The sequence below is a fragment of the Penicillium arizonense genome (genome assembly GCF_001773325.1).
Source record: "Penicillium arizonense strain CBS 141311 chromosome Unknown PENARI_contig015, whole genome shotgun sequence".
In the NCBI taxonomy this organism is placed as follows: domain Eukaryota; kingdom Fungi; phylum Ascomycota; class Eurotiomycetes; order Eurotiales; family Aspergillaceae; genus Penicillium; species Penicillium arizonense.
Window position 1 is genome coordinate 427,733 of NW_019173292.1, and position 27,081 is coordinate 454,813.

At 48.7% G+C, this 27,081-nt stretch overlaps 11 protein-coding genes across 11 annotated transcripts; 8 read left to right on the forward strand and 3 right to left on the reverse strand.

Annotated features, from left to right (window-relative positions):
* Positions 1 to 544: 544 nt before the first annotated feature.
* On the forward strand, positions 545 to 1,922 carry PENARI_c015G02214 (uncharacterized protein; the record flags this gene model as incomplete). The annotated part of the gene is made up of 2 exons (XM_022633705.1): positions 545 to 913; positions 981 to 1,922. 2 exons carry the CDS (start codon positions 545 to 547, stop codon positions 1,920 to 1,922), a joined length of 1,311 nt encoding a protein of 436 aa, XP_022486234.1.
* A 274-nt stretch (positions 1,923 to 2,196) lies between these two features.
* PENARI_c015G00816 (SLC26/SulP family anion transporter) lies at positions 2,197 to 4,169 on the reverse strand (the record flags this gene model as incomplete). The annotated part of the gene is made up of 2 exons (XM_022633672.1): positions 2,197 to 4,068; positions 4,116 to 4,169. The coding sequence occupies 2 exons, from the start codon at positions 4,167 to 4,169 to the stop codon at positions 2,197 to 2,199; spliced, it is 1,926 nt and encodes a 641-aa protein (XP_022486297.1).
* Positions 4,170 to 6,089: 1,920 nt separating this feature from the next.
* Positions 6,090 to 6,979, forward strand: PENARI_c015G02274 (uncharacterized protein; the record flags this gene model as incomplete). Its single annotated transcript, XM_022633709.1, has 2 exons — positions 6,090 to 6,902; positions 6,962 to 6,979. The coding sequence occupies 2 exons, from the start codon at positions 6,090 to 6,092 to the stop codon at positions 6,977 to 6,979; spliced, it is 831 nt and encodes a 276-aa protein (XP_022486247.1).
* Positions 6,980 to 9,205: 2,226 nt separating this feature from the next.
* Positions 9,206 to 9,914, forward strand: PENARI_c015G08073 (glycoside hydrolase family 11 protein; the record flags this gene model as incomplete). The annotated part of the gene is made up of 2 exons (XM_022633830.1): positions 9,206 to 9,456; positions 9,515 to 9,914. The coding sequence occupies 2 exons, from the start codon at positions 9,206 to 9,208 to the stop codon at positions 9,912 to 9,914; spliced, it is 651 nt and encodes a 216-aa protein (XP_022486268.1).
* Positions 9,915 to 11,472: 1,558 nt separating this feature from the next.
* On the forward strand, positions 11,473 to 13,001 carry PENARI_c015G02104 (uncharacterized protein; the record flags this gene model as incomplete). Its single annotated transcript, XM_022633704.1, has 2 exons — positions 11,473 to 12,642; positions 12,690 to 13,001. The coding sequence occupies 2 exons, from the start codon at positions 11,473 to 11,475 to the stop codon at positions 12,999 to 13,001; spliced, it is 1,482 nt and encodes a 493-aa protein (XP_022486318.1).
* A 55-nt stretch (positions 13,002 to 13,056) lies between these two features.
* Positions 13,057 to 14,619, reverse strand: PENARI_c015G08929 (uncharacterized protein; the record flags this gene model as incomplete). Its single annotated transcript, XM_022633855.1, has 1 exon — positions 13,057 to 14,619. One exon carries the CDS (start codon positions 14,617 to 14,619, stop codon positions 13,057 to 13,059), a length of 1,563 nt encoding a protein of 520 aa, XP_022486469.1.
* A 482-nt stretch (positions 14,620 to 15,101) lies between these two features.
* Positions 15,102 to 17,528, forward strand: PENARI_c015G06075 (glycoside hydrolase family 31 protein; the record flags this gene model as incomplete). Its single annotated transcript, XM_022633792.1, has 1 exon — positions 15,102 to 17,528. One exon carries the CDS (start codon positions 15,102 to 15,104, stop codon positions 17,526 to 17,528), a length of 2,427 nt encoding a protein of 808 aa, XP_022486306.1.
* A 1,332-nt stretch (positions 17,529 to 18,860) lies between these two features.
* Positions 18,861 to 19,607, forward strand: PENARI_c015G09762 (uncharacterized protein; the record flags this gene model as incomplete). The annotated part of the gene is made up of 1 exon (XM_022633872.1): positions 18,861 to 19,607. One exon carries the CDS (start codon positions 18,861 to 18,863, stop codon positions 19,605 to 19,607), a length of 747 nt encoding a protein of 248 aa, XP_022486390.1.
* A 1,528-nt stretch (positions 19,608 to 21,135) lies between these two features.
* Positions 21,136 to 22,566, forward strand: PENARI_c015G01187 (uncharacterized protein; the record flags this gene model as incomplete). Its single annotated transcript, XM_022633682.1, has 1 exon — positions 21,136 to 22,566. The coding sequence occupies one exon, from the start codon at positions 21,136 to 21,138 to the stop codon at positions 22,564 to 22,566; it is 1,431 nt and encodes a 476-aa protein (XP_022486484.1).
* Positions 22,567 to 22,907: 341 nt separating this feature from the next.
* On the reverse strand, positions 22,908 to 24,054 carry PENARI_c015G10897 (uncharacterized protein; the record flags this gene model as incomplete). Its single annotated transcript, XM_022633899.1, has 3 exons — positions 22,908 to 23,012; positions 23,065 to 23,451; positions 23,533 to 24,054. 3 exons carry the CDS (start codon positions 24,052 to 24,054, stop codon positions 22,908 to 22,910), a joined length of 1,014 nt encoding a protein of 337 aa, XP_022486326.1.
* Positions 24,055 to 25,458: 1,404 nt separating this feature from the next.
* Positions 25,459 to 27,054, forward strand: PENARI_c015G11119 (uncharacterized protein; the record flags this gene model as incomplete). Its single annotated transcript, XM_022633907.1, has 3 exons — positions 25,459 to 25,654; positions 25,708 to 25,781; positions 26,974 to 27,054. The coding sequence occupies 3 exons, from the start codon at positions 25,459 to 25,461 to the stop codon at positions 27,052 to 27,054; spliced, it is 351 nt and encodes a 116-aa protein (XP_022486266.1).
* Positions 27,055 to 27,081: the final 27 nt, after the last annotated feature.

Here is a 27,081-nt window from a genome sequence, read left to right on the forward strand (position 1 = left end):
CCCAGGATGGTTAGAAATCGAACTATAAGAGCATCAGCTGCAGCTCGTTCAGACTTCGCTGTTTCAGCCGCGACGATCGGTAATGCCTTAACTTCCCCCCTGCTTTCTCTCTTCATACTCCCGGAAACGTCTGAGGGCTGGCAACAGGTACGCAAGTATCCCGATCATCTGGGTTACTGCGTGGTCCTCGAGCAAATCATCGAGGCTCTTCACAGCTGCACTACTCTCCCGTACGTACATTTTAAAATACGACGTAGGACACTAGATTGCCTGCCCCTATTTTGTAGTTAATAATAACGCATACATATTCATGTTAGACGCATCTATGAATACCGACACTTAGACAATCCCAAATGAACTATATGATATCATTGGTTAGTGTAGATGTCTCAGTTGCGTTGCCGTGGAAACAATCAGCGTTGACATCAACGACATCTAACGAAAGCACTTGATCACGTCTCACCGTCTCACCAAAAGACGTAGATGTGATTCAAGCTCACTGAAATCTTTGAAATTTCAGGATATACTCGGGAATATTCCAAGAATGTTCACCCAACGCCCCTCATTCCGCTACATAGCTACAGGCGCCCTGGTGTCTCTGTTCACCCTTACATTCCTCATTATCGGCACTGGCACACCCCGCGAACTCTCATCAAAATATATTCTCAAAGCGCCTTCACGACCCTGTCCGGCCTCGAGTTTCTCGGGAAATCAAAGCTGGGATTTTGTCGTGGAGCGTGATGGAAATAACCACGGGCTGTCGGAGGATCAATGTCGCACTGCATTCCCCAAGCTTTATAATGAACTTGACAAGTCTTCGGCTTTGAGAGCTGACCGTCATTTCACATACAAAGAGTTTGATTCTCGCACTGTGGATGATGGTATGGTCCGTGGTATCATTGATCGCGGAGAGGTTAGTAAACACCGGACTAGACTGACATTACTATAAGTGCCATTGATTCTGACGTCTAACCATCTAGTTATATATCGTCGACTATGCCCCAATGCCTGCCACAGCAACTCGGGCACGCGCAACACTCAACTCCCTCTACCGCGCCCTAACAGCCTTTCCAGACCGACACCTCCTCCCCAGCATCGAATTCACCTTCACAACAGAAGACTTCGCCGGAGATCCAAATGGCAGCGGACCCGTATGGGCCTATTCCAAGCGCGACTCTGACGTGTCAGTCTGGCTGATGCCCGACTTCGGATACTGGGCCTGGCCCGAGGTCCAAATCGGCCCATACCACGAAGTCCGCCGTCGCATTGCAGCTATCGACGATGGCGAGTTCCAAGGAGACGGCACATATGTTCCTGGCTTGCAGTTTCAAGAGAAGAAGAAGCAGCTCGTGTGGCGTGGTAGTCTGGCAACAAACCCGCCCGTGCGGGCTAAGCTGCTTAAGTCTGCGTTGGATCATAGCTGGGCTAGTGTGCGGGTTATTGACTGGGATAATGAAAATGATATTCGGTTCAATCTTCTGCCTATCGAGGATCACTGCCGGTATATGTTCCTGGCACATGCAGAAGGCCGAAGCTTCTCTGGTCGTGGCAAGTACCTACTGAACTGCCGCTCTGTCGTCATTTCGCATGCGCTCGAGTGGCGTGAGGCTCATCATGCCGCGCTTGTATCCTCCGGCCCAGACGCCAACTACGTTGAGGTTGACCGTGACTTCGCCGATTTGCCGCGCAAGATGGAGTATCTCATTGATAACCCCGAGGTTGCCGAGCGCATTGCTAATAATGCTGTGCGCACTTTCCGTGATCGGTACCTTACCCCTGCTGCGGAGTCGTGCTATTGGCGTCAGTTGGTGCGACAGTATGCTGCTGCTTGTGATTTCGAGCCGGTCTTGTTTTCGACTACCCGTGATGGGAAGACGCAGCCTCGAGGTGTGCCCTATGACACTTGGCTACTGATGCATTGATCTATTGATGGGTTCTGGACATGGTTGTTATTTTATGATTTGTTTGCTTCATCTTTTGTTTACACTTGCACAGGACTGCATTCCGGTATTTGTTTTCAATATTCCCGGCTGGCGTTGGTCTAATGACCTGGATGATAACGTTATTCTCTCACTTTGTACATGACCGAAATATGGATTGATTATTTATGACTCAAATCTTACTTTGGATGTCCAGTAACAGACCACAAATACCGACAACAGCGAAGGGTCCAAGGAAAACATCTTAGTGTTATCTCTATTCCTCAGGATTTGCAGCTAAGTATACATCAACACTGTGCAATGCAGCCGCCAAGTCAACATGAAAGAATGGCCGAGTCCGGTTTCCAAATATAGAAGGCTCCAAACTCGAAGCACCAGACTGCTTTCCTTCCGCCTCTACTTTATGATCACACGGGTTCGAAGGTAGGGATACCCCTGTGGTCCCAGCCATCTCAATATCAGACGGTCCCTCCCTATTAGAATTGGGGATTTGACCATTCACATCGGTCGAAGCCATCTCCTGGTTTCCCGTTGAGGGCGAAGACCCAAAACCGGCAGCGCAAAGTGCACGCTTTGTCCACCGATTCTTGATATTAGCAAAATGCCACTGTACAGCGACAGGCACAGAGCGACGATCCAACTGTTTGCGCACATCCATCAGATTCTGTACACATGTCACATCCACATTATTGACAGCCGAGAAGTCAAGAATGATTGCCCGGAGAATGGGTAGATGCAGATCATCTGTATTGGAGGAGACCGGGTCATTCCATGGACGGTCTCCCTTCTTTGCATAAACCTCTACATTTGTTTGGCGGGTGCTCTTCGATATCATTTGAACTAGGGCGTCGGAATAGTGATTCGCATTGGGGTAGTTGAAGCCTTCGGAAAAACGGTAGAGAAAGACACCTGGTCGAGGATTCTCGAATTTGATAGCTGGATTTGCATCTGCCTCGTCGAGAGGGAGAAAAAGAGGGCGTTGGGCGTCTTTGTCGTTGACCCAGGTTTGTCCTAGGAAGTGTCCTGGGGCTTTTGCGTGGCGGAATAGGAGGACTGCTACTGAGACGCAAACCGTTGCGTAGATGCTGTTTGGGATCGTGCTCACAATCGCAACAATTAGGCCGACAGCAAAAATCACGGCGTCCAATGGTGAGATAAGCCAAAATTGGTAGATCGTGTTCGGGGGCACGATTAGGTCTCCCACTGCGTGGATGATCACTCCTGACAATGATGCTTTGGGAATATAATATAGTCCAGGAGTCAATGCATACATGGCAATCAAAACCACACAGGCAGTTATGATGCCAGCAAACGGAGATCGGGCGCCGGATTTTGCTTGAATTGCGGAGCGAGAGAAAGCTCCTGTTGCTGGGTAGGCACCGACGAAAGGGCCTAGAAGATTCGTGACACCGATAGCAATGAGTTCTTGCGAGGGATCAATTGTGTAGTTGTTGACTCGTCCAAAGGATTTGGAGACTGCAATATGCTCAATGAGTAGCACGATCACACAAGCTGGGAGCTTAGGGAGAAAGAGCTTGATAACGTCTCCTGTAAGTACTGGGACACCGGCATGTTCGAAGCCTCGAGGCACATTTCCTACTAAAGCAAAAGCAGGATTGGCATGGCGATGGAAATTGACCGCAAAGCTGATCACAGCGAAGAAAACAATGACAAATACGGTCCGTAGAGCACCTAGGAAGAAGAAGAGCTTGGAAAAGCGTTGGTGCTTGCGAGCACCGTAATTGCAGGCTCCGCGGAGAGCATATAGAGTGAATAATGCGGTGACACCCATAGCGGCATCGTATCCCTGCGCCGTGGGTAGGGACTTGAGCGTGTCAATGATGATTTGGTATGCCGGTGCATTGGTACTGAAGCTGGCTGTTTCGCCAAGTAGCCCCTTGACCTGCCCGGAACAGATTGTTATAGAAGAGCCAACCATGAATGCTGTAATTGCTGGAAGGGGAATAAAATCAACAATAAAGCCAAGTCGCGCGAGACCCATAAATACGATGATACTCCCAGAGATTATGGCGATTGAAAGGGCAATTTGTGGACCAGGAATGTCTGGGTAGATGCTTTGAACATCAAGTATAATGCTGCCAACAACTGTAGACGTCACAGCGACGGGCTGATAAGTTAGCACATGCAAATGCCATGTAATAGCTGGAAGCTTACCCCTATGGTAATATCTTTGGATGTTGCAAAGAACCAATAGATCAACACACCCATGAATGAGGTATAAAGTCCGTATTGTACAGGAAGATTGGCCAATTTTGCATATCCCATACTTTGAGGAACTACAACAGCCCCAACAGTAGTCCCTACTGCGGTTAGCATGCGCTACAACGAGCGTCAATTAATTCATACCTGCAACCAAATCACCAAAAAACCATTGAAAATTATAGTGTCTGATCCATTGCGTGAAAGGAAGCAGTCTGGCAAAGTATAGTCTAAGTTCCTTCCCGGAAGGAAACACGCCGCTTAACCATTCCAGCACAGTTGGATCAGATTCGTAATGTGGTGCATTTTTATCTGGTGAATTGGGAGGATCTTGCAAGCCAAGAACTTTCTTGAAAGTTTCAGATCCCATGATTTTGAAAAGCGAATCCTAAGTAGGTGGACAGAAATGGTCAGATCACATTGCCGGGGCAAGGAAAGGATATATCAAATTTATATAGCCCAAACCCAAGAGCCCCAAAGGAAACTCTATCCAAGGCACTTGACCAGGGTGGCTCTCTCTAAACCGAGTCATGCCACAGAATTATAGTGTAGAGCGAATATCTCATGCTTGCGGGTCAGTGTCGCAGACAATGGAATGTGGCTAAACACCCATTTGAGCGGATGTGGGTTACCTCACATGTTAATAATTGGCAGACTAAGCTTCATCCTACATGCCAACCAATAGTTAGTCCAAGAACTGGTGTGTCAGATGGGATAGCAGCGCCGAAAGGGGTGCATTGCACAGGAGCCCCTTGCACCAGCCCCAAATATGGGTGGGAGAGTGGCTGTAGCTTAGAGTTGGATGTGTAACGGTGCCGCACCACGGCTCAGCTCGAAAGGTGGCTATGCATAAGAATGTGGGTGGGAGTATGAGACACAGTCAGAGAGTTATGTCCTGCTCAAGGGCAACGATCTATGAAGGAGGAATTCTTCCAAGGCCTGATCATGATTATTCATAATGACGCTTGAACTAATGAAGAGGAGGTCACACTTGATGTGGTCGATGGGCCATTAAAGCTGCAGAAGCATCTCCTTTGGGGCTTGCATCAATGCCTTGAAAACCGATTGCACCCTCGGATGTGTCAACGTGTCTGCCATGGTATGAGGTCATCCTGCGGAATTATTCAAGAAATCCATGTTTTCTAGATTTAATGTAGTCGCTAGGAATGAAATACATCAATTTGATACCTTTAGACCGTAAGAGTCAGTGCCGATACACAAACCTCAATTGAGTATTGGCACTCATACCCCGGGTTCTTGACACACTTTATCGTCTGCGTCAAAGTCAAGTTCTCATATATGCGTGGAAAAGCTTCAAGAATGGCCACTCTGTACCCTCCTGGGTCGAGGCTCTGGAGGCTTGTGTAGGGAATGCGGGATCTCACCGCCGACACCTTTTCGCCACGGCACTCCGTGCCGTTCTCTCATTGCAAGATCCAGCTGGTCAAATAAGCCCAAGCCATGCCAGGTCCAGGTTACAAGTGTGCTACCTGCCACCAACTCTTCTCAAGCAAAAATCACCTACGGCGACACGAGTCGTCGCGTAAGTCATGTTGAAGCCCCTAGCAGACGCGAGGTTGACGTTTCCTCATAGATATTTCCAAGTCTCCGATAAAGTGTGAATTTTGTGATCGCAAATATTCAAGGAAGTGAGAGTGTCCTAAATCCGCAAACTGCTCTGTGACTTACTTGTGTAGCGACGCACTCAGGAGGCATTACAAGAGCTGCCCCAGGATTGGAGCCCAGCCCAAGCCCGGGCCTGCTCCGCCCGGCCGTCGACGCAAGGCATGCGATAGCTGCGCCAAACAACGAATCAATTGCGATGGAGGCCTTTCTTGCAGTACCTGCCAAGCTAATGGGATTTCTTGTACTTATCAACGTCTTCACGCCCTTCCGCATGAGTCGAGTGGGCTTTTATTAGCCCCTGGCATGTCAACTCGTCGCCAAAGCCTGCGCAGTGCAACCAACCCGGAGGAGCGAAGTCCGGAGAAGACGTCTTTACCATTTTTGCTAAATTATTCTGCACCGGGAAACCACAGCTCCGGAGATGTCAATCGCGTTCTCTCTCTGTTCTCGACTGCGGAATCCGTTGATGAAAGTCTGGACACTGCCCTGCCAAGCCGTGGCGTTGAAGCTGATCAAGCTCATCTCTTCTTCGAAGATTCTTGGAACATGTTCTTTGGTTCTTTCAAGATTGATGGACAAACTCAAAGCTCAACACTGCCACTAGGGCTGGAAGACCTAGATCAACGCCAGACAGCTTCTGCCAGAATGGTTGATTGCATTGTCAGATCAAGAGCCATGAGTGGCAACTATGAAGCAGCCCCTAGCCCTGTTAACGCGCAGGAATTCTTTGCAGAGCACAAGGTAGGTGACTATATTGAGGCGTACTTCGAGCGAATAGTGCGCCCGCGGTCTCGCATCGTCTTGAAATCTACCTTCAACTTGGAGACAGTCTCCACTCCGTTGCTACTGTCCATGTTTCTGATGGGCGCGGACTGCGATACGTCCGATAGCGTCAAACTGCAAGCCATTGAATATGCCGAAATTGCAGAAGAGGTGGTCTTTGAAAGCGCGGACTTCCAACGGCTAATGTACAGAAAGCAAGAAACCGGCGGGGCCTCGTTAGAGGCGAATGAAATTGAGTTGATCCAAGCTGCGATCCTTATACTCTTGATTCAATTATCAAGTCCCAACGCTGCAACGCGCCGTCGGACTCGAATTCAGCGGTATCCAGCTCTGGTATCAGTCGCTCGAGTGACATCCTTAACTCAGACTAAGAATTGCTGGCATGACAATAGCAGGCTATTCCGTCATGATCAGTTTCTCAAAAACGAGACCTGTATCAGGTTTGTTCACTTTACTTGATATACTTAATACACTATTATCACGTCCGTTAAGCTGACTATCTAGGATGATGTCTTCGATTGCCATGATGGATTGCCACTATATCATGTTCTTCAACGACCCGCCGATCCTAACAGCTCCGGAGTTACGATTTGATCTCCCAGCAGAAGAAAAAGGAATCGAAATCCCTGACGCTCCAACGTGGGAGCTTTGGGCGACCAAAGAGAGAAATTATCAGCGACCGCCACCATTAAACCTTTTCATACAAGAGCTTCTGTCTGATAGTTGGACTGGCCCGGAAGATCCACAGTACAAAAATCTTAGTTTCTTTGCACTATATATTGTGATTACTGGTGAGGCCCACGGAGCTAGACATGTATAGGAAACTTTGCTGATAGCCAGGAAGCTTTCCACCGTATCATTTTCGGACTGCGAACCAGTTTTTGCAATATGTCTGAGGCAAAAAGACAGATTGACAGAGCTCTCCTCCGCTGGAAGGTATTATGGGAAACCTTACAATCCAAGTCAAGCCAAAATCAAATCTACCGGGCAGGAATCATGATTCACGGACAGGACTTGTGTGTATTCGCCAAGATTTTACTGCGTACGCCGTTGTCCGAGACCGGCGAAATTGCGCATGATTCGATGGCTCGCATCCACGATCTCTTGAAGCGGCGTCCCAAATGAGATAAACTCTACTACATACATATTCACACCTGAAGGACTAGGGGAGTGGAAGGGGCTCCAGCAATGACACAGCTCAGAATTAATATAAAGCCAAACCAAAAGAGGCGCTCATACTACAACCAAGAACGACCCATGTCAACCTTCCACTCTGTGTTTTGCTCAAAAGTCGACCCGAATCCCAGATCAAGTGTTTCACTCCATTGAACCCATGATACGTGAACGGCATTGAGAGTCCAAACTTCAGAGATGCTTTCACAGCGACAGGTAGAGAGCCAAATGCGGCCGCCATAGTTGCCGAATCAAGGTTGAGGTCTAAGGCAGGGGCACAGAGATATAGTGTAGCAAGACCGTACAAGCTTCCCGAAAGCAGGAGCCCGGTGATCCGATGGATAGCGGAAGCTGATGACTCGTAAGTCCACTTGTAAACTGTGAGATGTGGAGCAGTAGGACGATTTCGACGCTGGGCGGCGAGGCGGTCGTGTGCACTCTCAGCTGTCACCTTTTGGGTCGCAATGTTTCTCCTGCGAGATAGTTGTATTAAACGAGCTGCCTGGATATTGATTGATAAATGCATGGGTATATCTTACTGAATTCGGAGGCCTTTGATTACCCTTGGATAAGGCCTTGTGGATTTGAGAAACAGAGACGAGACACGCCACATACTTGAGACAACTGGAGTATCGAATTGGATCAAGATGCTAAGTCTTGTTTTGGGAACCTGTTCACCCTGAAAATATTGTTCTTGAACCACAAAGGAAGGCCAGATGAAAGATATAACTTCCTGTAAATGCAGGCTACAGAAAAAAAGTCACGACCATTAAATATATCCCTGGAGAATATCCACCAGGAAAATACCCACAGCCGGGAAATACCCACGCGCTAAGCTTTTCCAATGAGATAACAATCGCGGATCCATGGATCGAATATTTTGTTTAGTTTTCTCGAGTCTTGGCTTCAAATTAACAGCTTTTAATCACCAAGGTCTGATTTGTATAGGCAAAAACGGCCGATAACCCGTGTTTCAGCGTGTCCCTTGGCTTTAGCTGGGCCAAGCCACCGGCAACCCTTACAGCCGTGACGAATTTCCCCGCATTTCAGGGCATTTCAAGTGTGTGCCTGAATATGCATACGGCCGTTGCATTTTATATTTGGCTGAAATGATTAGCCGTACCAATGGCTTACGGCACCCAACCCTCGCTTAACTTACTGGGCTATTCGGTTTTAGCCTAGCCGGGTGACTGTGAGATCCCAGTGTATGTGATGAACGGAGCCGGGCACCAAGAAGGAAATGGCCCGTCGTTCACTAGTGCTATGGAGACTAGGTTGTCGTGGATAAATCGCTGGTTAAATTGAAGCAAGACATCCAGGAGCTGAAACAAAGCAGAAGGGCCCGCCCCACTTGCAACTGTCAATATAAAAAGGTCCCTCTTCCTCTGGAGAGAAACTTTTTTAAACCACGACAAAACAACTGTTCATTCTTCTAAGCTACAAATACTTCTCTGATTATCAATATGGTCTCCTTCTCAGGCCTTTTCTTGGCCGCTTGTGCTTTCGCAAGCGCCTTCGCAGCTCCGAGTGACTTGAGCAAGCGAGCTATCACCACAAGCCAGACCGGAACCAACAATGGCTATTACTACTCCTTCTGGACCAACGGGGGAGGTAATGTCCAGTACACCAATGGCAACTCGGGTCAATACAGCGTTTCTTGGACCAACTGTGGAAGTTTCACCTCTGGCAAGGGTTGGAGCACTGGCAGTGCCCGGTAAGATCTATCTACCAGTCGCTCTGCCGATAAACTACTGACACCTGTGATTGTTTAGCAACATCAACTTCTCTGGATCATTCAACCCTTCTGGAAATGCCTACCTTGCTGTGTATGGCTGGACCACTGGTCCTCTCATCGAGTACTACATCATGGAGAACTACGGGACCTACAACCCCGGCAGCAGCATGACTTACAAGGGAACTGTCACAAGCGATGGATCGGTCTACGACATCTATACCCACCAGCAGGTCAACCAGCCCTCCATCTCAGGCACTGCAACTTTCACCCAGTACTGGTCCATCCGCCGCAGCAAGCGGTCTAGTGGAACTGTCACCACTGCCAACCACTTCAATGCTTGGGCTTCGCTTGGAATGAACCTGGGCTCTCACAACTACCAGATTGTTTCCACTGAGGGCTACCAGAGCAGTGGATCATCGACCATTACTGTTTCGTGAACTCGTTGAATTTTTGGGTTCTGGAGTGGATCATGGCAGAGGTTCACCTTTTGTCTCTTAAAGGTGTTTCTGCTCACTAGGGCTACCTCTAGTCTCTAAAGCATTTACATTCTCGTCCAACTGGATAAGGAATATATGTCACAGCAATTTAAAGTAGAGACCAGTTACGATCTCAATGCACGTATCTAGCCCTAAGACATGACTACTATACATTACATATGATACAGAAACTTCAACTTATATTATACTATAAGGATGCGACAATATGCTAAAAGCATATACAAGAAGGGGCGTGTTTGTAGTGCTAAATCCAAGGCTTAATTAGGCATAATAGGATGGCTTAACATAATACACATGTTAACCGCAACTCGGCGAGGTTAACCCAAGGTGCGGGCTTTTAACGTGGAAACCTCAAACCGCGCCGTGCGGTCGAGGTTCTCCTCCCAAACCTTATGCTGCGGCCTACTCTGGATGATACCTTACTTTAGAGCAACCTTGGAACCTCTAGGGTTTCTTTTGCACATACACCTGGGCACCAAGTGCTTATGAATGATAGGAGAAAGACAAAAGCAAATGACTTTGAAAGAATAGCCCGTCGTGAATTAACGTAGAGTCGCATTCATTCTGAACTATCAGCTCCCAATCGGTTGAAAGTTATCGAAATCAGGAAATCGTAGCTATCATTCTTTTCGAAGTTATAGAAGCTCGACAAAACTAAGAACGTGTTCATCGTGACTGAATCCATTGAATAGCGGAAATGGCGTTGTGACTAAACGCAGACCATTCGGGAAGAGTGTTGAAGAACCAAAAACAATGAGGTATGCCATTGTAGAGATCCTCCTGAATGCTCACCCCTGCATCTTTCAGGGCAGCTGCCAGAACATTACCGTCATCCCGCAAGGGATCACACGGCAGGTTATAGGGACTATTCCTTAAAATTTAATGCTTTTTAGGTGGTATCTAGTATCTAAGAGGAGTTTTAGAGAATTTATATAACTTAGTAGTTGAGATATTTATATTTCTGGCTCGTAGCAACGTAATTTTCGATACCGTAACAATGTAGGGTTTAGACTTCGTCAAAATTAATATATAGTGTTGAAAAGCCTTATTAACAGCTATCGGCAAACAATAAAATAAAATAAAATCGTGTTGTTGAGATATCAGTGTAGAATATATCGTATTTACTATGGTGTTTGGGGTGGCCAGCTCGCTTGGGACATACGTTATACCAACATGTTCTAATACAACTCTCGCATTCTTGTGTTAAACATGCCTTTGATACGCGGGAAAAGGGGCAGTGGCTGATGGGTTAATTATGAAGGATACCGTACTAGTTATTAGACTGAAACTTAAGTTCTGAGGTTTCTGCGAGGCAGTATAAAACAGTGGGTCATAGGTCAAAGCACCCAAGGTCAAATACTTATGATACACCACTGTAGGTATCGTATTGCCACGCCGAGGACGGAAGCCCCGCCGGGCAGCGCAGACCTTCCAAGTTGCCATCTCCCGTACTCTTCCACCTTTCAATCCCTGATACTGCCACTCAATCGCAGCCGCCATGCCGGCCGATCGAGTTCCGTGCGATCAATGCCGCCAACGTCGAATTCGTTGCGATGGTATGCTTCCTTGCACGCCCTGCCAGCGTGCCCAGCTGGGGTGCAGTCGGGAATACGTCCGCAAGCGACGCGGTCCCAAATACGGTGGTGGGAAGAAGATCCAGGCGCTTAGGACTGATCAATTGCTCTCAGCTCAAGAAAATGCTCGCGGTGGGATGGGACGAGACGGCCTTCTATCTGCTGAGGAATTGTCACAGCTGATGGAGCTTTGCGTTCACATTTACGTAGAACGCATGTATCTTGTTATACCGCTTTTCCGATCCTCCGACCTGATCCAGAGGCTGAAGAGACCACTGGCACCTAATGAATACGGCATGCTCTGCGCTCTGTGTGCTATGGTGATTACCTTCATGTGCGACAGGAGCGACTATATCATCCAAGGAATGGAATGGCGACTGGTTGCGCAGTCTCTTCTAGAAAAATGTCTGGCTACGCGGTCGACTTACAATTTTATTGAGGACAACACAGTCATGACTCTCCTTGGCTCATTTTTCATGGCCGTGTCGCATTTTGAGTTGGGCGATAGTCGGAGTAGTTGGTTCTATCTCCGCGAAGCAATTACGCTGGCCCAGGGACTTGGATTGGATACAGGTACTTTCCAGGACGGTTTGGATAATTCTGATGGTGTATTTCACCGTCGGATCTACAACATTCTCTTCGTTACCGAGAGATCACTTGCGATATCCAGGCATAAGCCTGTCCTGCTATCACATGCATTGCAACCACTATCTGAGATGATGGATGGGGCGCAACCAGACGTAGACGCCGGGTTTTGTCAGCTCGTTCGGGTCTACTCCCAAATCGACGTCGGGTTCATTGACTTCTGGAGGAAGGAAAATACAGCTTCTTCTACACCACCCTGGAAGACTGGCGATATTCAACTGATTACGGATTGCCCCTTACTGCCTGACACCCAAAAAGCCGATATTCTTGTAACGCAACACTGGCTCGAGTACGTCTTCTGGAAGGCGGCTCTCAGACAGGGCCTGATATCTCGACAAGCGGTGATTCGGTCTAGAACCTTTCAATATCCGGAGGACCTGGCGTTGTCACTCCTGCAGGTCTTGTCAAAACTGCCCTCCGAGGCCGTGGAGCTCCATGGACTGGGAATTGTGAGTTCCCGAATATGCTATGTTGGAACTACCCTAACTGCTAGTAGTTTGAAAAGATTTCCGATGTTGCCAATACTTTGGCGGACCTGGCAATTTGCTCGGTCAAAATAGCTGGCTGGACAGAAGCAGTGGCGCAAAACTTAGATCGGCTAGCCGCGCTGCAGGGGCATCTCTCGATGACCCCAAATTCACATTCAAAGTACGCCAAATTCCTGGGCTCGCGCGTTGCCCAGCTGTCTCTCTGCTATGGCAGCTTGTCTGACATGGTGGGCGCGTCCGGATATCTACATACCGATTCAACAGAGGAGGGCCGGCAAGGTGAAGGGATAACATTATCTTATCCTCTAACCAAAACTTAGGCTCCCTATAGCTACAAATTGATAAAGCTACAGGACAAACGGTATTCCATGCCTTTCACTGAGCTGGCGTACCCGCCGATTGGAAAACATTGACCTGAGTGGAACTGAACTTGCGCGCAGACACCTTATCCGCAAAGAGAACATCAAGCTCAGCATATGTTCGTCCCTTTGGCTCAGGGAGGCGGAAGAAGATCCAGACCACGCAGCAGAAACATATCCCTGCCCAAAAGAAAGCGGACCGTGCTCCCCAGTTCCATGCAGTTGATGTGAGCTGGTAGTTGATCAGGATGTTCACCACTATACCTCCAAAGTTGTACACATTGCGAGCTAAGACAATTGACTTGGCCCGCAGTCGTGTCGACGAGAGCTCCGAAACCAGCGAGTAGCAGACCGGGCCGACAGTGAGATCGTACGCAAATGTGAAAATCGACAGCAGTGCGCCAATTGTCCAGTTTGTGCTACTTCCACGTGGAGCCAGCGATACGAACCCAATAACCATGAGAAGACTGAAAAGAGTCAAGGACCCATACAAGTAGAGAGTCCGCCGCCCCAGTCTTGCCAGGAGGAACCATGATAGCACCGTACCCACTGCTCCGAGCGCGTACTGGATGAGCGACATGCTGAAGGACGCGCTCTCGTCCATCCCGGCCGCGATATAAAACACCGTTGAATAGCCCATCAGCTGTGATCCACAGATGACCTGTATAAGCCAGGTGACACACACTATCTCCGTCCGCCGCAGGTTGGACCCTCGGAAGCATTCCCAATACGATGTCCCTGCGGATATTTCTTTCTCGAGCTCGTTCGTGTGCTGCATCATCGCCAGGTTTTCGTCCACCACGTCGTGCGGGCCGCTCATGAAACGCACCAGGCTGCGTCGTGCTTCTTCCAGCCGGCCTTGCCGCACATACCACCAGGGAGACTCTGGCGCTAAGATACACATGACCATCAACGGTATCGGCCATACCCACTGCACGGCAAACGGAATCCGGTAGGCCCACTGGTCCTGCCGGTCGAGCACCCCTTTCAATACTCCGGAGACAATGAACTGGCCCAGGACCCAGCAAAGGTTGACGTAGGTGGTTAGGTATGCTCGGAGTGCGACCGGGCAAACTTCGGACGCGTACGCGGTGGTGATTGTCTGAAATGCCCCCCAGGGCAGACCACAGAGGATCTCGCCAACCAACAGCATCTCTACGTTCTGTGCGAAGAACAAGAGGAAGATGAATGCCGTCACCAAGCAGAGCGCACCGAGAATGGTGATGCGATACCCGAATCGGTCCTGGCATATACCCGTTATGAGAAGCCCGAGGATCTCACCACAGAGCGCACCGTTCGACAGTCCCGATTTCCAGGGGGCAGATATGACATAGGATCCATCTGACTGGAGCTGGCCATATTTGCGGTTGAATTGGGGCAGTGCGTAGAAACTGGAAAGCAGCATTACAGCGTATCCTTCCATGATCACGGCAGTGGATAAGCCCACGGACCAGAGCACAGCCCTAGGATAGAGCCGCAGGGCCTCGCAGAAGCCCATCTGGCTCTGGGCGTCGAGAGCATTGCGGGCACTCTCTTTTGTAGGTTGTTCCACATGCGAAACTTGGCCTGACTTGTCCATGTTGAAAGGCTGGCTGAAGCGGTTGGTGGTAGAAAGGTGATATAACAGTGAATTACTGGGCACCGAGCCAAGCACATTCTCCCTCTTTATACGAGATATCAACCAAGTGCCACGATACCGACCCCATGGGGAAATTCTGAACTAGGGGATCACAGCATCTACCGCATCAGCCAATCGCTGAAACTCGCGCTAAAAGAACAAGAAGTTTTGCAGAGCTTTTGCGCCAAGTGGGGGGTTATTATGGGAGCTTGGCCCAATAGTAGCCCAGATTCGTCATGTACTGTAGAAGTGGAGTCCGGAGAAATGCTCGCAGAATTGGACTGTCTCCTCCATCCAACAACGGCGTCGCTGTTTTACTCGCAGAAAATGCGCGATTTGTAGAGATCCCACCGGCGCGGTAGCGTCTGGCAGGTCTATAAATTTCCAGAATTCCAGCCAATTCCAGTGCCTGGCCATCGTCTCATTCTCAATTCTATCCAGCCATGGCCTTCTCCATGGATCCGGTGGCGAATTCGGAGGCCACCGTCTCTGGGCCCACATACCGGTTCACGATCCTTACCGATCGGTTACTTCGGTACGAATGGGCTGCCGACGGCCAGTTCGAGGACAGAGCGTCCACCTTTGCTATCAACCGCCATTTTCCTGTTCCTCAATTCCGTGTCATCGATGGTGAAGACCTCGAGATCATCACTGAGCACTTTCACCTGAGTTACAACAAGCAACGCTTTTCGCCTGGGGGTCTTGTTGTTCACTTCAGCGAGAAACACACCGAGTGGGGCGCTCCATGGCGGTATGGGATCCCGGAAGACCTCAACCTGGGTGGTACTGCCCGCACTCTAGACCTCTGCGACGGCAGATGCGACATGGGCCAAGGTATCATCTCCAGAGCAGGCCATGCTGCCCTTGATGATTCTTCTTCCATGCTCTTTGACAGAGACTTCGTAACTGGAAGGAGGGCGGGAGACAGGCTGGATGGGTATTTGTTCTGCTTCGGCCACGATTATCGAGGAGCCATCAAGACCTTCTTTGCCTTGTCTGGCAAGCAACCTGTCTTACCCCGATATGCGTTAGGAAACTGGTGGAGCCGGTACTATGCCTATCGCCAGGACGAGTATATCGGCCTGATGGACAAATTCCGTGCTCATGATATCCCTCTATCTGTTGCAGTTATCGACATGGACTGGCATCTGGTATCGCACGAGTCCGTCCCACACTCTGGTTGGACCGGGTATACATGGGATACGGATCTCTTCCCAGACCCACAGGCATTTGGACATGAACTACACAAAAGAAACCTTAAGATCACGTTGAATGATCACCCCCATAATGGAATCCACTCGCATGAGGCGGCTTATGAGGAGTGTGCGCAGGCCCTCGGCCATGATACCCATAACAAAGATCCAATCCTGTTTGATCCCACCGACACCCGTTTCATGAAGGTATTCCTGGAGATCCTGCACCGCAAGGTAGAAGGGGTTGCTTGTGATTTCTGGTGGATTGACTGGCAGCAAGGACCGCACTCCAGGATATCTGGTCTTGATCCGCTCTGGCTCTTGAATCATTTCCAGTATCTTGACCACGAGAAAAATCGCACTACTACCCCGCTAATCTTCTCCCGGTATGCTGGTCCTGGAAGTCATCGGTATCCCGTAGGGTTCTCGGGAGACACGGTGGTCACTTGGGCCTCACTGGCCTTCCAACCAGAATTCACCGCCACGGCTTCAAACATTGGATATGGGTGGTGGAGTCATGATATTGGCGGTCATATATGGGGTGCCCGCGACGATGAGCTGGTGACGCGATGGGTGCAGCTTGGAGTATTTTCACCTATTTTCCGTCTTCACTCTGCCCTGTCACGCTGGACTTCCAAAGAGCCATGGCTATATCGGGCGGAATGTATGGAGGTCATGTCCGTATTCATGAGACTGAGGCATCGCCTCCTGCCATTCCTCTATACTCGGAACGTTCTTTGTTCTACAGAGGATGAGTTGCTGGTGCAGCCCATGTACTGGGTCTATCCAGATGTTGCCAAGGCATATTCGTTCCCGAACCAATATATCCTGGGCTCCGAGTTCTTGGTTGCCCCGATCGTGGAGCCGCGTGATAGGAGGACAAATCTCGCATCGGTCAAGGCGTGGCTGCCATCAAGGTCTCGCTATGTGGACCTGTTCACAGGCACCGTGTATGACGGAAATCGTGAGATCACCTTCTACCGGCGACTAGAGGAGTATCCCGTTCTGCTTACCGAGGGTACTATCATCCCCATGGATGCTGACCCAGCTCCGCGGAATGGATGCCTAAGTCCGGAGGCGCTCGAGATTCTTGTCGTGGTTGGAAGCGATGCTCAAGCCGTAATTTTGGAGGACGATGATGGCAATGACACTCGGGTAGATGGTTCAGAGACGATGCCACGAACGGGCCAGTACCGGAGAAGTACTATCACATTCCAACAGGCCGAGGGGAGACTTGTTGCCGAAGCCATCGATCGACCGGTCACATTCCGCTTTCTTTCGGTGACTTCGATCCCGGAGAATCTGAAAGTCGACATGGATGGCATTGACATAACAAGCTACGCCAATGTTACCGTCGCCAATTATCCACAGGCCCCTAGTCTAGCTGTTGACTGCCCGTCCGTATCCGAAGGCAGTCATTCTTTCACCATCGAGCTCGGCCCCAGTCCTCAACTGAGCGTGATTGACCCGTTGCCCCGGCTTGAGCATCAGATCATGGATTTCCAGACCGAATTTGAAGTGAAAGATCGAATCTGGGATGTTGTCACAGACAAGGAAGCGGCATTGAATTGTACGGTTGGGACGTTGATGGCGCTGGGCTATGACGAGCATCTCGTTGGACCGGTGACAGAGCTCCTGATGGCGGACAGGAGACAATTCTTGGCTTATAGTGGATGAACTGAAGGGGGGCTTGTTTAGTAATATAACCAAAGAACTCCAAAGTGTGACAATTCCGGGCCTAGGTAACACAGCGGGCACAATTATATTCCAGCAGGGGTTTAGTATAGCAAAGGTGACTGTATATATTCGTTTGCTACCCCATAGACTCTCACAGTTCCTTTCTCCTATGGCGAGACTTGTCATTCCATCATGGGAATGTATACAAACTCTTCGTCGGCTCGGTCTGTTATGCCGTTCTCCTAACCATCGCGATCCGTCCGCCGGCCATGGCATCTGTTGGTCCTTTAAAACCCCCACCCCACGCCGCCCTTTACTTGGGTCATTAAACAACCTCATCTATGGGATCGATGGAATTTCGCTCCCCCCTGATCAACATCAACCGGTTCACCAAGAATTCTTGCGTGATGACAGGTTGCTCCATGGTGAACTAGAACTGCTTATACAATACCTGGTCGTGATCCATCCAGCCCACACTCCCCAGCGTAGTGGTGTTGAAATGTGCCTTCATTTCATACGTACGTAAATCCAACATCCACTGCATCGGGCTGTGCGTTCCGCGGATTATAAACCAATGCACAAAATACTGGATCCACTCATGGAGTCTCCGCGGCGGGTGCTGCCGTTGGCCTGGGCTGAAATGGACGGCATGGGGGCTGAACGGCTGGATCGCTTCGTTTGGCATCATTGCTAGGCTCATAAGCCGATAAGTCTGGACACAGAAATGTAGCAGGTGTTGCTTGGTTAATATGGCTGGATCATATTTCCTGTAGTTGTGTAGGCGAATATATCGCTAGGTCAAATGGAAACATTGTTCGTCTCGTCTATCTATTTAGTCTTATAGAAATCTCAATAGGCATTACCGGATGCTAGGTACAAAGAAAAGTGTTGATGATGTATTCATCAAGAATCACTCGTGAGACAGCTTGAATGATTCTAATAACAATGCATTAATTTCCTAGTATTGTTCCATTGATAGGCTTATTGATTGTTCTATTGATGGATGGGAGAAGGGATGAATGGGTGGGTTAATCACCAGATAGATGGGCTTCTATACTTGATGTAGCTGCCTAACCACACATGGTTTATTTTGACTCGGTATGTACTCGTCGACTTCAAGCGAGAGGAGAAAACCAGTTAAAAGGGGTTCTGTCCGTTTTTCTTTTCTTCCTTCTTCAACATTCCCATTCCCTCTTCACCCACCGTCTCCGGCGCTTCATCCGAACCACACGGTGACCACCAATAGCAAGTTCTATCGTTTGCTCTAGTATCTGTCAGTGCAACGTCCGGCTAACATTTCTATCAGAGCTTTCGAAACCCGATTCCGCCGACATGGCTCCTACCATCCCAAACTACGTTGCTTTCAATGTCCCAGTCTTGAAAGGCAGCTCGAACTGGAATGAGTGGCATGAAAAGTTCCTGCGTGTCACATGCGCCATCAATCCAATCTACTGGGATATTTTCGCCGGTAAAGTTGGCCCCCCTAACAACACTGACTGCAACCTCAACATGCACCACGGCGAAGCTGCTATGAACGATGATTCGGCAATGCATCTTTCCATCAAAGAAGCTCTTGGCCAAATACCAGGACTCGAGGTGCCAGACAAGGAAGTCTGTATGCAGTATGATGCTGCGCTCAAACAATGGAGTCGCTCTGTCTCCGAGGCTCGGGAATATTTGTTGTTTGCTCTTGACCGACAGCCTAGCCTTCACATAAAAGGGATTTCTGATGCCCGAGAGGCGTACCTCAAGCTAGAGAAGGCATATTCATCCCTCCATGCTCAACCCCATGTCTATGCCTGGCAGGAGTGGTTGGACATTCGCTACAAAGGCACACAAGAATCCCCCGAAGATTTTGTCAGCAGATTCAAGAAAGCTCTGCAAGGACTCAAAGATCAGGGAATTCAAGTGGGCCTGGGAGTTGAAATCGCTCAATTCCAAGCGGCCATCATGCAGAATCCAGAATGCCAGCATCTTGTGAACACCTTGCGTATCGACCCACAGAATTTCGGCGACAAAGGGTCTGTTTATGCATCTTTCATTCAGGACCAAACACAGGAACTGGCACTTTCCATGTGAGTCCCTGAATCTCATTTCCCAGGTGAGACTTTGCCGCATCTCTAGAAAACGATGATAATGTTCGGAAAGAGAAAGTTCTTCATATCCCCGGGACTTGTTTTCTTTTTTCGCTTATTTCTTTGTGATTCGGGTTTTTTCTTGCTGCCTTGCGATATTATTTCTCTTTTTTGCTTCGTGATTGCCTGACGGTAGTATCTGGACATGTTTAAACCGGGTGAATGGAACATACTTTAGCTGAGGTCGTTTAACCAATTACTTGAAGTTTCATCCATTTTGCTTTTGGAACAAAGTAGAAAAAGGGCTCTTTAAGTCCTACCACTTCCCTCCTTTCTTGGACTGAAACGTACCAGATTTGCAAAGAAGCATTTGCTCGTTGGAAATTTCACCAGCATCGTTGCATGTTGCCAACCGGAAAGCAACACAGTCTGTCATCCAAACTCAGCAGTACTCCAGGGGGACACATATCGGAACCCCGACCTTGGTGACGACAGAAGCAGCTGACAGAAGCAGAAACAAACATCATCAGGTGGGCGGTTTTCCACACATTTCATCCGCAGTTCAGAAATAGGGTGCCTGGATGGACCGAGAGCTTTTGACTCAAATCTAGCCCCGCTAGCGTCAGCAATAGGCCTGCTGTAAATCATCCCTCTTGGTTTCAGCAATCGGAAAAATATTCACAGCACCAAAGAGATTCGGAGGTTATGCGCAACTGAGACTCAGATATTGGGTGTTGGGGGATATGCGAAGATGTCGTTCTGCAACATGTCGTGTAGTTGAACCGTATTGCCGAGAGGACGTCTGTGAGAGTGTTATCGATTGAAGTATTTAGTTAGTGCCAGTCGCACTTACTTTCTGCGTGGCGGTTTTCCTAGTTGGACTTTGAGAGAAGTATACTATACCAACGGTGAAGCAATATCATGGTCGGGAAGGAGGTGAAACAGAGGGAAGGAGACATGGGATACTGATTCAGCAAGCAAATGGCCATGGGGTGCCAGCCAGTGGAGGTTTCCGAATGTTGTAAAGCAATAATTTGAGGGGATGTAGGAATCGCATCACCGGCTTTCTCAGAAAGTAAGAGTATCTTGATATTGATCACTCTCATTTTAATCCCACTTCCAAAATGACCCGTGCCCCGAGGAAGTCCACTCTCATACAAGGCCAGACACAGATCTTCAGTGATAAATTCTACTAGTGAATTCTTCACTGAGACCGTTCGACTCGTGGGCAAGCTAGCCTTGAGTGTCACCGAATAAGGAATAGTCCTATACTGTTTCTGCGTAGCGTGAGGGGAGCGTCAGGAAGCCTATCTGCTTTAGAGTCTCCTAACAGCAACCACCTATCGGACACAAGCCCGAAGGAGGGCAGCGGGATGTGGAGTAAAAGCATGGGGTATTCAGCCTAATTTCAATAAACTTGCAAGGGCACCCCCTCAGACTACGGCTCACTTGATCTTTAAAAGCCCTGGTGCACTTATTCGCAGACTTGAAAAAAAATCCACTTACACTCAGAATACAACCCCTACAGAACAATGTCGTCAGTCATTGGGACTGTCGTCTGCCTGATAATAGCAGTAGCCTATACCCACGCTGCTGCAATGTCCTCTACGAAAGCTGCAATTATTTCGGTAAACACAGCAATCAAATTCCAAGAATTGGATGGATTCAGCGTCTCGCAAGCTTTTCAACGAGCTGACGACATCTTCGGCAAAGAAGGTCTCACCAGCAAAAATACCAAGTATGTGCTGGATCTTCTGTTTAGCATTGACAGGGGCGCCGGATTCTCGATCCTGCGCAACGGCATTGGCTCTAGCAATAGCTCGGACAGCAATTTCATGAATTCCATCGAGCCTTTCAGTCCCGGATTACCGAGCGCAAAGCCCCATTACTCCTGGGATCGCAACGATAGCGGTCAGTTCCCACTAGCCCAGGAAGCCTACGATCGCGGACTTGTCCGGCTGTATGGTAACGCATGGTCGGCACCAGGGTATATGAAGACAAATGGTGACGAAAACAACGGCGGGTACTTGTGTGGAGTCACCAACACTTCCTGTCCCTCTGGCAGCTGGATGCAAGCATACGCCGACTACCTGGTCCAGTGGGCGCGGTTTTATAAGCAATCTGGGGTGAAAGTGACGAACCTCGGATTCCTGAATGAACCTGAATTCGCCGCATCATATGCCGGGATGCTGTCCGATGGCATCCAGGCGGCAGAGTTTATCCGTATTCTCGCAAAGACAATCAAGGCTTCGGGCATGGATCTAGCAATCAACTATTGTGATGGAATTGGCTGGGAGGAACAGGAGCAGATGATGGCTGGCCTCCAAGCCGGTCCTGATCCTGCGGAAAACTACCTGAGCGTCGTCACTGGACATGGATACAACTCCGTGCCTAACTTCCCACTCTCCACTAAGAAGAAGACATGGGTGACGGAGTGGGCCGATCTCTCGGGTGGGTTTACTCCCTATACGTTCTTCAACACAGGTGCTACGGGAGAAGGAATGACATGGGCGCGTAATATTCAGGTCGCGCTGCTGGACGCTAATGTTAGCGGATTCTTCTACTGGATTGGCGCAGAGAATTCAACCACTGACAGTGGTCTTATCAACCTTATCGGGGACGAGGTCATTCCAAGCAAGCGATTCTGGGCTTTCGCCCAGTTCAGTCGGTTTGCTCGACCAGGTGCTCGTCGTGTGGAGGCTACCAGCTCCGCGCCGTTACTCTATGTCAGCTCATTCCTTAACAACGATGGGAGCATTGTGACCCAGGCAATCAACAACGCTACTGAGGCATATGATATCAGTTTGAAGGTTCACACCTCTGCGAGAATTAAAAATGCTCGGCCTTACGTGACAAACAACGCAAATGATCTCACAGTCCTGGCCCCCCTTCGTGTCGCAACCGATGGCACTTTCAAGACAACCATCCCTGCACATTCGTTGATGAGCTTCGTTTGCTCATAAATATGGGAGCTCCCGGGATCTTAGTAGACATGTGTTGATTTGCGTGTCCACAATCCCAATGAATTGTGGTAAAGCTTCACCAGAAACAATTGCTTTTGCCGTACGTGGTACAGCTAATTGTAACAACGTAATATAAAATTCGTAACACTCGTAGATTGCAAAGCAAACGAATGTGACATCGGCCCGATTAGACCTCCCAAAAAGTCGAAAAAGGCTTCTGAGGACTATCCCAAGGAATCGTTCCAGCATCTCAATTATAATGAAGCTATATTGATTAAATTAAAATAGTTCGTATGTAATTAACTCAATTTCATAGCTCACTGTCGAGACAGGGATTCAGATCATGACGGGTAGTACTCCACACGTTTAGCGTCAGCCAGCTTGGTGATAGGTTCGCCTGACCGTTTCACCCGTTCCAATTCCTCAAGAGCCATCTGTGATTGTCTCTAGATAAAGGGTTACTACAAACAAGAAATTTGGTCTCATTGAAGAACTAACCTCTATACGGGTTGGAGTGATCAGCTCTCTCGAGCCCGTGATTTTCCATTCAGGTAGACCCTCGGGCCTACCCAGATCTCTCAAAGTCTTTTGCTCAATCAGACTATACTGACCATCCACACGATTGAAATTGAAGGGCTCTTTGAGGGCCACTGGTGGGTTGGTAATAATGCGAATATCACGTCGGAGATTCCGAGAAGCGGAGTGTAGCATAAATGGATGGAGAAGAAAGACATCCCCCACTTCCCCAGTAACTTCATGAAAGGAATCATTTCTTGTATGCGTTGAAGAATGTGCCCATTCAGTCCAGAAGTTTGGTCCCTCGCTGGGAGTATTTGGGACATTATGAGAGGCGAGGGACGGCCACGTCCCCTCGGGGTGGTCATACTAGAATTCCCTTGAGGTTAGTGGATGAAACTGAATATGGAAGCAATCATGCAAGAGACGGCTTCTTCCAGCAGTGCATACCAGATATTGGGCCACCAGTCCAATGCCATCGGTACAAATCGCCGTCCCACCACCCTTAGACTTAATATCACTGAACAATGGAATAACCAATAATGCCTGCTCGGGGCTATCCAGGAAATGAACAAACCAGTCGCCATCATTGTGCCAGTCATTCAGAGATCGAAGATCTAACGCATCTTCCGGGTTATATTCCGGCTTCCCCATATTCACAATCCAACCATCTTTCCAGTCTTTGCACCAGTCAGCTACCCGATCCGCTCCACCAACGAGCTCACAGATGGCATGCCAAGCTTTGGGGGCAAAACTTTCCACGCTGATCATCGTGTGACCGGGCATGTTCACCTTCTCCTGCGTCCATGTAGTTTTGTCATGTGGTGAGACGCCCAGGCGAGTCCAAACTGAGGAGGTGAACTCTGCGGCTGCTTCTCGAGTGAAGCACTGAGGGACTTTTATAAACCCATAATCAAGCCAGTGCTGCTTTTGCTCCTCCGTGAGTGTATATTTAGATTGTGGATCGGGCATAATTGACAATGATGCTGCGATATCCAGGGGTCAAAGAAGGATGAACTGGGAGGGAAACACTGGATGTGAGCTATCAGGTTTATGAATGCCGTTGGATAAAATAGAAGAAACAAGCCCAGTTTCACTGGTGTCTAGCCATTTAACCGGGGCTTTAACCGTCCAATTGTCACTGTAGCGTCCCGAGGCCTTTCCTGCCACGCTGTCAGCTCCGAACACGAGAAGTTCCCCGCACCCCGCTGTACGTACATACAATGAAGCGTATACTAAGAATGGAGCTGTAAAGTTTCCACCGAGAACATGATCAATTCTTGGGCAAGGCATCTATCCATGTATGCCGCCAACTTTTGAAATTTAGTCTGGATTTACCCAAAAAGGAGCGGAGTTATCAAGGAATGTCGGTGTAAGTTTCACACGTGCTGCACGTGGCGTATATTAACTTAAATCCAGAGTCCATAAACAAATATCAAAATGAGTAGTTCGGATCAGCACGATAAGTGAGCCTTCGATAGCCTCTCTTCCGCCACAGTCGGAGCGTTAAAGACTTACAGGGATATGGAGATCAGAGACCGAGGTTTGTACATATGGCTGGCCTGTCAATCCCTACCATTCTTGCTTTATCGGTCATTATTCATATCCACAAAAGTGACCATATGCTACTCGATCATCCCAGGACCATATCCAGGTGATGAAATTGATTTTTGCGGTGATTGGGAAAGCCCAATATTCTTGAAAATATACCTGATCTGATCGGCCGACGGAATATTAGGTTTGATAGAATGGTGTTTGCGGAGTCTAGGCAAGATCCAATCCGTTTCTGGAAATAAACGGCGGAAGCCGCAAACCATCGCCACAACCAGTAGTATACAGTAGACTTGGAATAGATGACATCAAGATCGGGAAAAACCCATTTAGCAGTCTTGTCCTTCCTAACGGGGTTTGACAACGCCACAATTTCAAGGCGAAGCACCTGCATGGCACAATCTCGGCGATGAAGCCTACGGCCGTACTGAACTTATTCGCCGAGCTCTTCAACGCCGAGCTCTTTAAGCAATTTTGTCCTTCCTAACGGGGTTTGACAACGCCACAATTTCAAGGCGAAGCACCTACATGGCACAATCTCGGCCATGAAGCCTACGGCCGTACTGAACTTATTCGCCGAGCTCTTTCACGCCGAGCTCTTTAACGCCGAGCTGCTCTTTATATATTAAATCTGATGGGTTTCTTGGGGTTGGAAAACTTCTGGGCATTCAACGCTAGCTCCACAATTAAGATCTAGCCAAGAGTGAAATCCGGGGTCTCGATCGAGAGCTTTGGAGCTTGGCAGGGGCCACTCAATCGACAATCATCCATCTAACCCCGGCGATTTGGGAATGCGATATTGATTGTGCTTAGCGTCAAGTAGACATGCCCCGCTCACGAGCAGATCACTGGGAAGCTGTTTTGATCATTGTCCCAACCGTCTGCACAGGTCTTGCGACAGCTTGTTTCCTTCTTCGTCTTTACTCCCGCTGCTTAGCAACTTATAAATTACGGATTGAGGATGCACTGATGGGAGCCGGTCTCCTTTGCACTTGGGGAGCCGCGATCAGCATTGTATATTGTGAGTGCCAAAACTACTACTTTGTGAAAAATATCGTTAACCCTGAGTAATAGCCGCAATTCATGGCGTCGGAACCGGAGGGTCGATCTGGGCCCTTCCTCGCGAGCAAAAGCTACGCATCGCACTGGTAAGATTCATTGGACTTGGGTCTGAAGACGTTGCTCTGACATTGTATCATTACCCAGGCCAACTGGATCCTTCAGAATTTTGGCCGATAGCACAAGTCTTTGTGAAAATTTCAATGTTAATATTCCTCCGAAGAGTAGTAGGCGTGGTGGACTGGGTGAGACGTTGCGCAACCGCTCTAATCATCTTCGTCGTCGCTTGGGGAATCACAGCCCTAATTGCGAACACATTTCAATGTTGGCCTGTCCAGTATTTCTGGATCAAAAGCATTGAAGGATCTTGTATGTCTGGACAGACTACCCTTTACACAATTATCGGAGTATTCTCGGTGATAGAGGATGTCCTCATTCTCTGTTTGCCGCTTCCTGTGGTGTGGAGGCTTCAAATGCGCCTGCGCGAAAAGATTGAACTCACAGTCCTCTTCTTGATCGGCTGCCTGTGAGTGTTCATGTTTTGATATTAATTCCCAAAGCTGACCCGTATGAAGAGTTTGCATATTTAGCATTCTGCGTCTGCTTCAATTAAAAAATTATCTGACGGATAACCTGACATGTAAGCACGTTCATTTCAGGGATTTTTCAACAAGAACACTATCTAATATATTTTTCTTTTCACAGACAGCAGTGGTATGTCATTGATCTGGGCAGTCTTGGAATTAGACATGGCAATAATATGCGGCTCTTTGCTACTAATTAAACCTCTCTTCCATTGCTATATGGGAAGAGTGCGGAAGAGCCTTAACCGCGTTAGCAGCAGCTCCCACTCACTCGACTCTAACCGGGTCGCTAAATTGTCTCGTCTCAGATCAGGTGGGGCGAACGTTTTTGAAGGTGAGAATGCTGAGATGTTGACCATACCAACAGCGGCAAGAGTGAGATCCGGTCAAAGTTAGAATAGCAATCATGGCGTTGATAGGACTATGAGCGAGGATAGACCACGTTATGATTTCTTTTTAAATCCCGATAGACGAACAGGGAAGAGCACCGTTGCGTGAGATAATTCTAAAAAGGAAAGAAAAAGAAAGAAACTTCACAATATACATTCCTGCACACCGTGAGGGCTTCTAGCCATCTGACCGGGGAATCAGAACATTGAGTTACCAGATACTATAACTCAGAGCATCTATTATACGCGTTCAATGCTATAAAAATCCGCACCTTAACATAGCACGTGTATCTACTGACTGCGAATAGCGTGCGCTCCGACATATCTTCAGTGACAAGGCCGCCCAAAATGGCTCAGTTTCTATTCTAGCTGCCGTTTCTCCTATCTAGATATGTCTCGTCACATGTATACGTGGA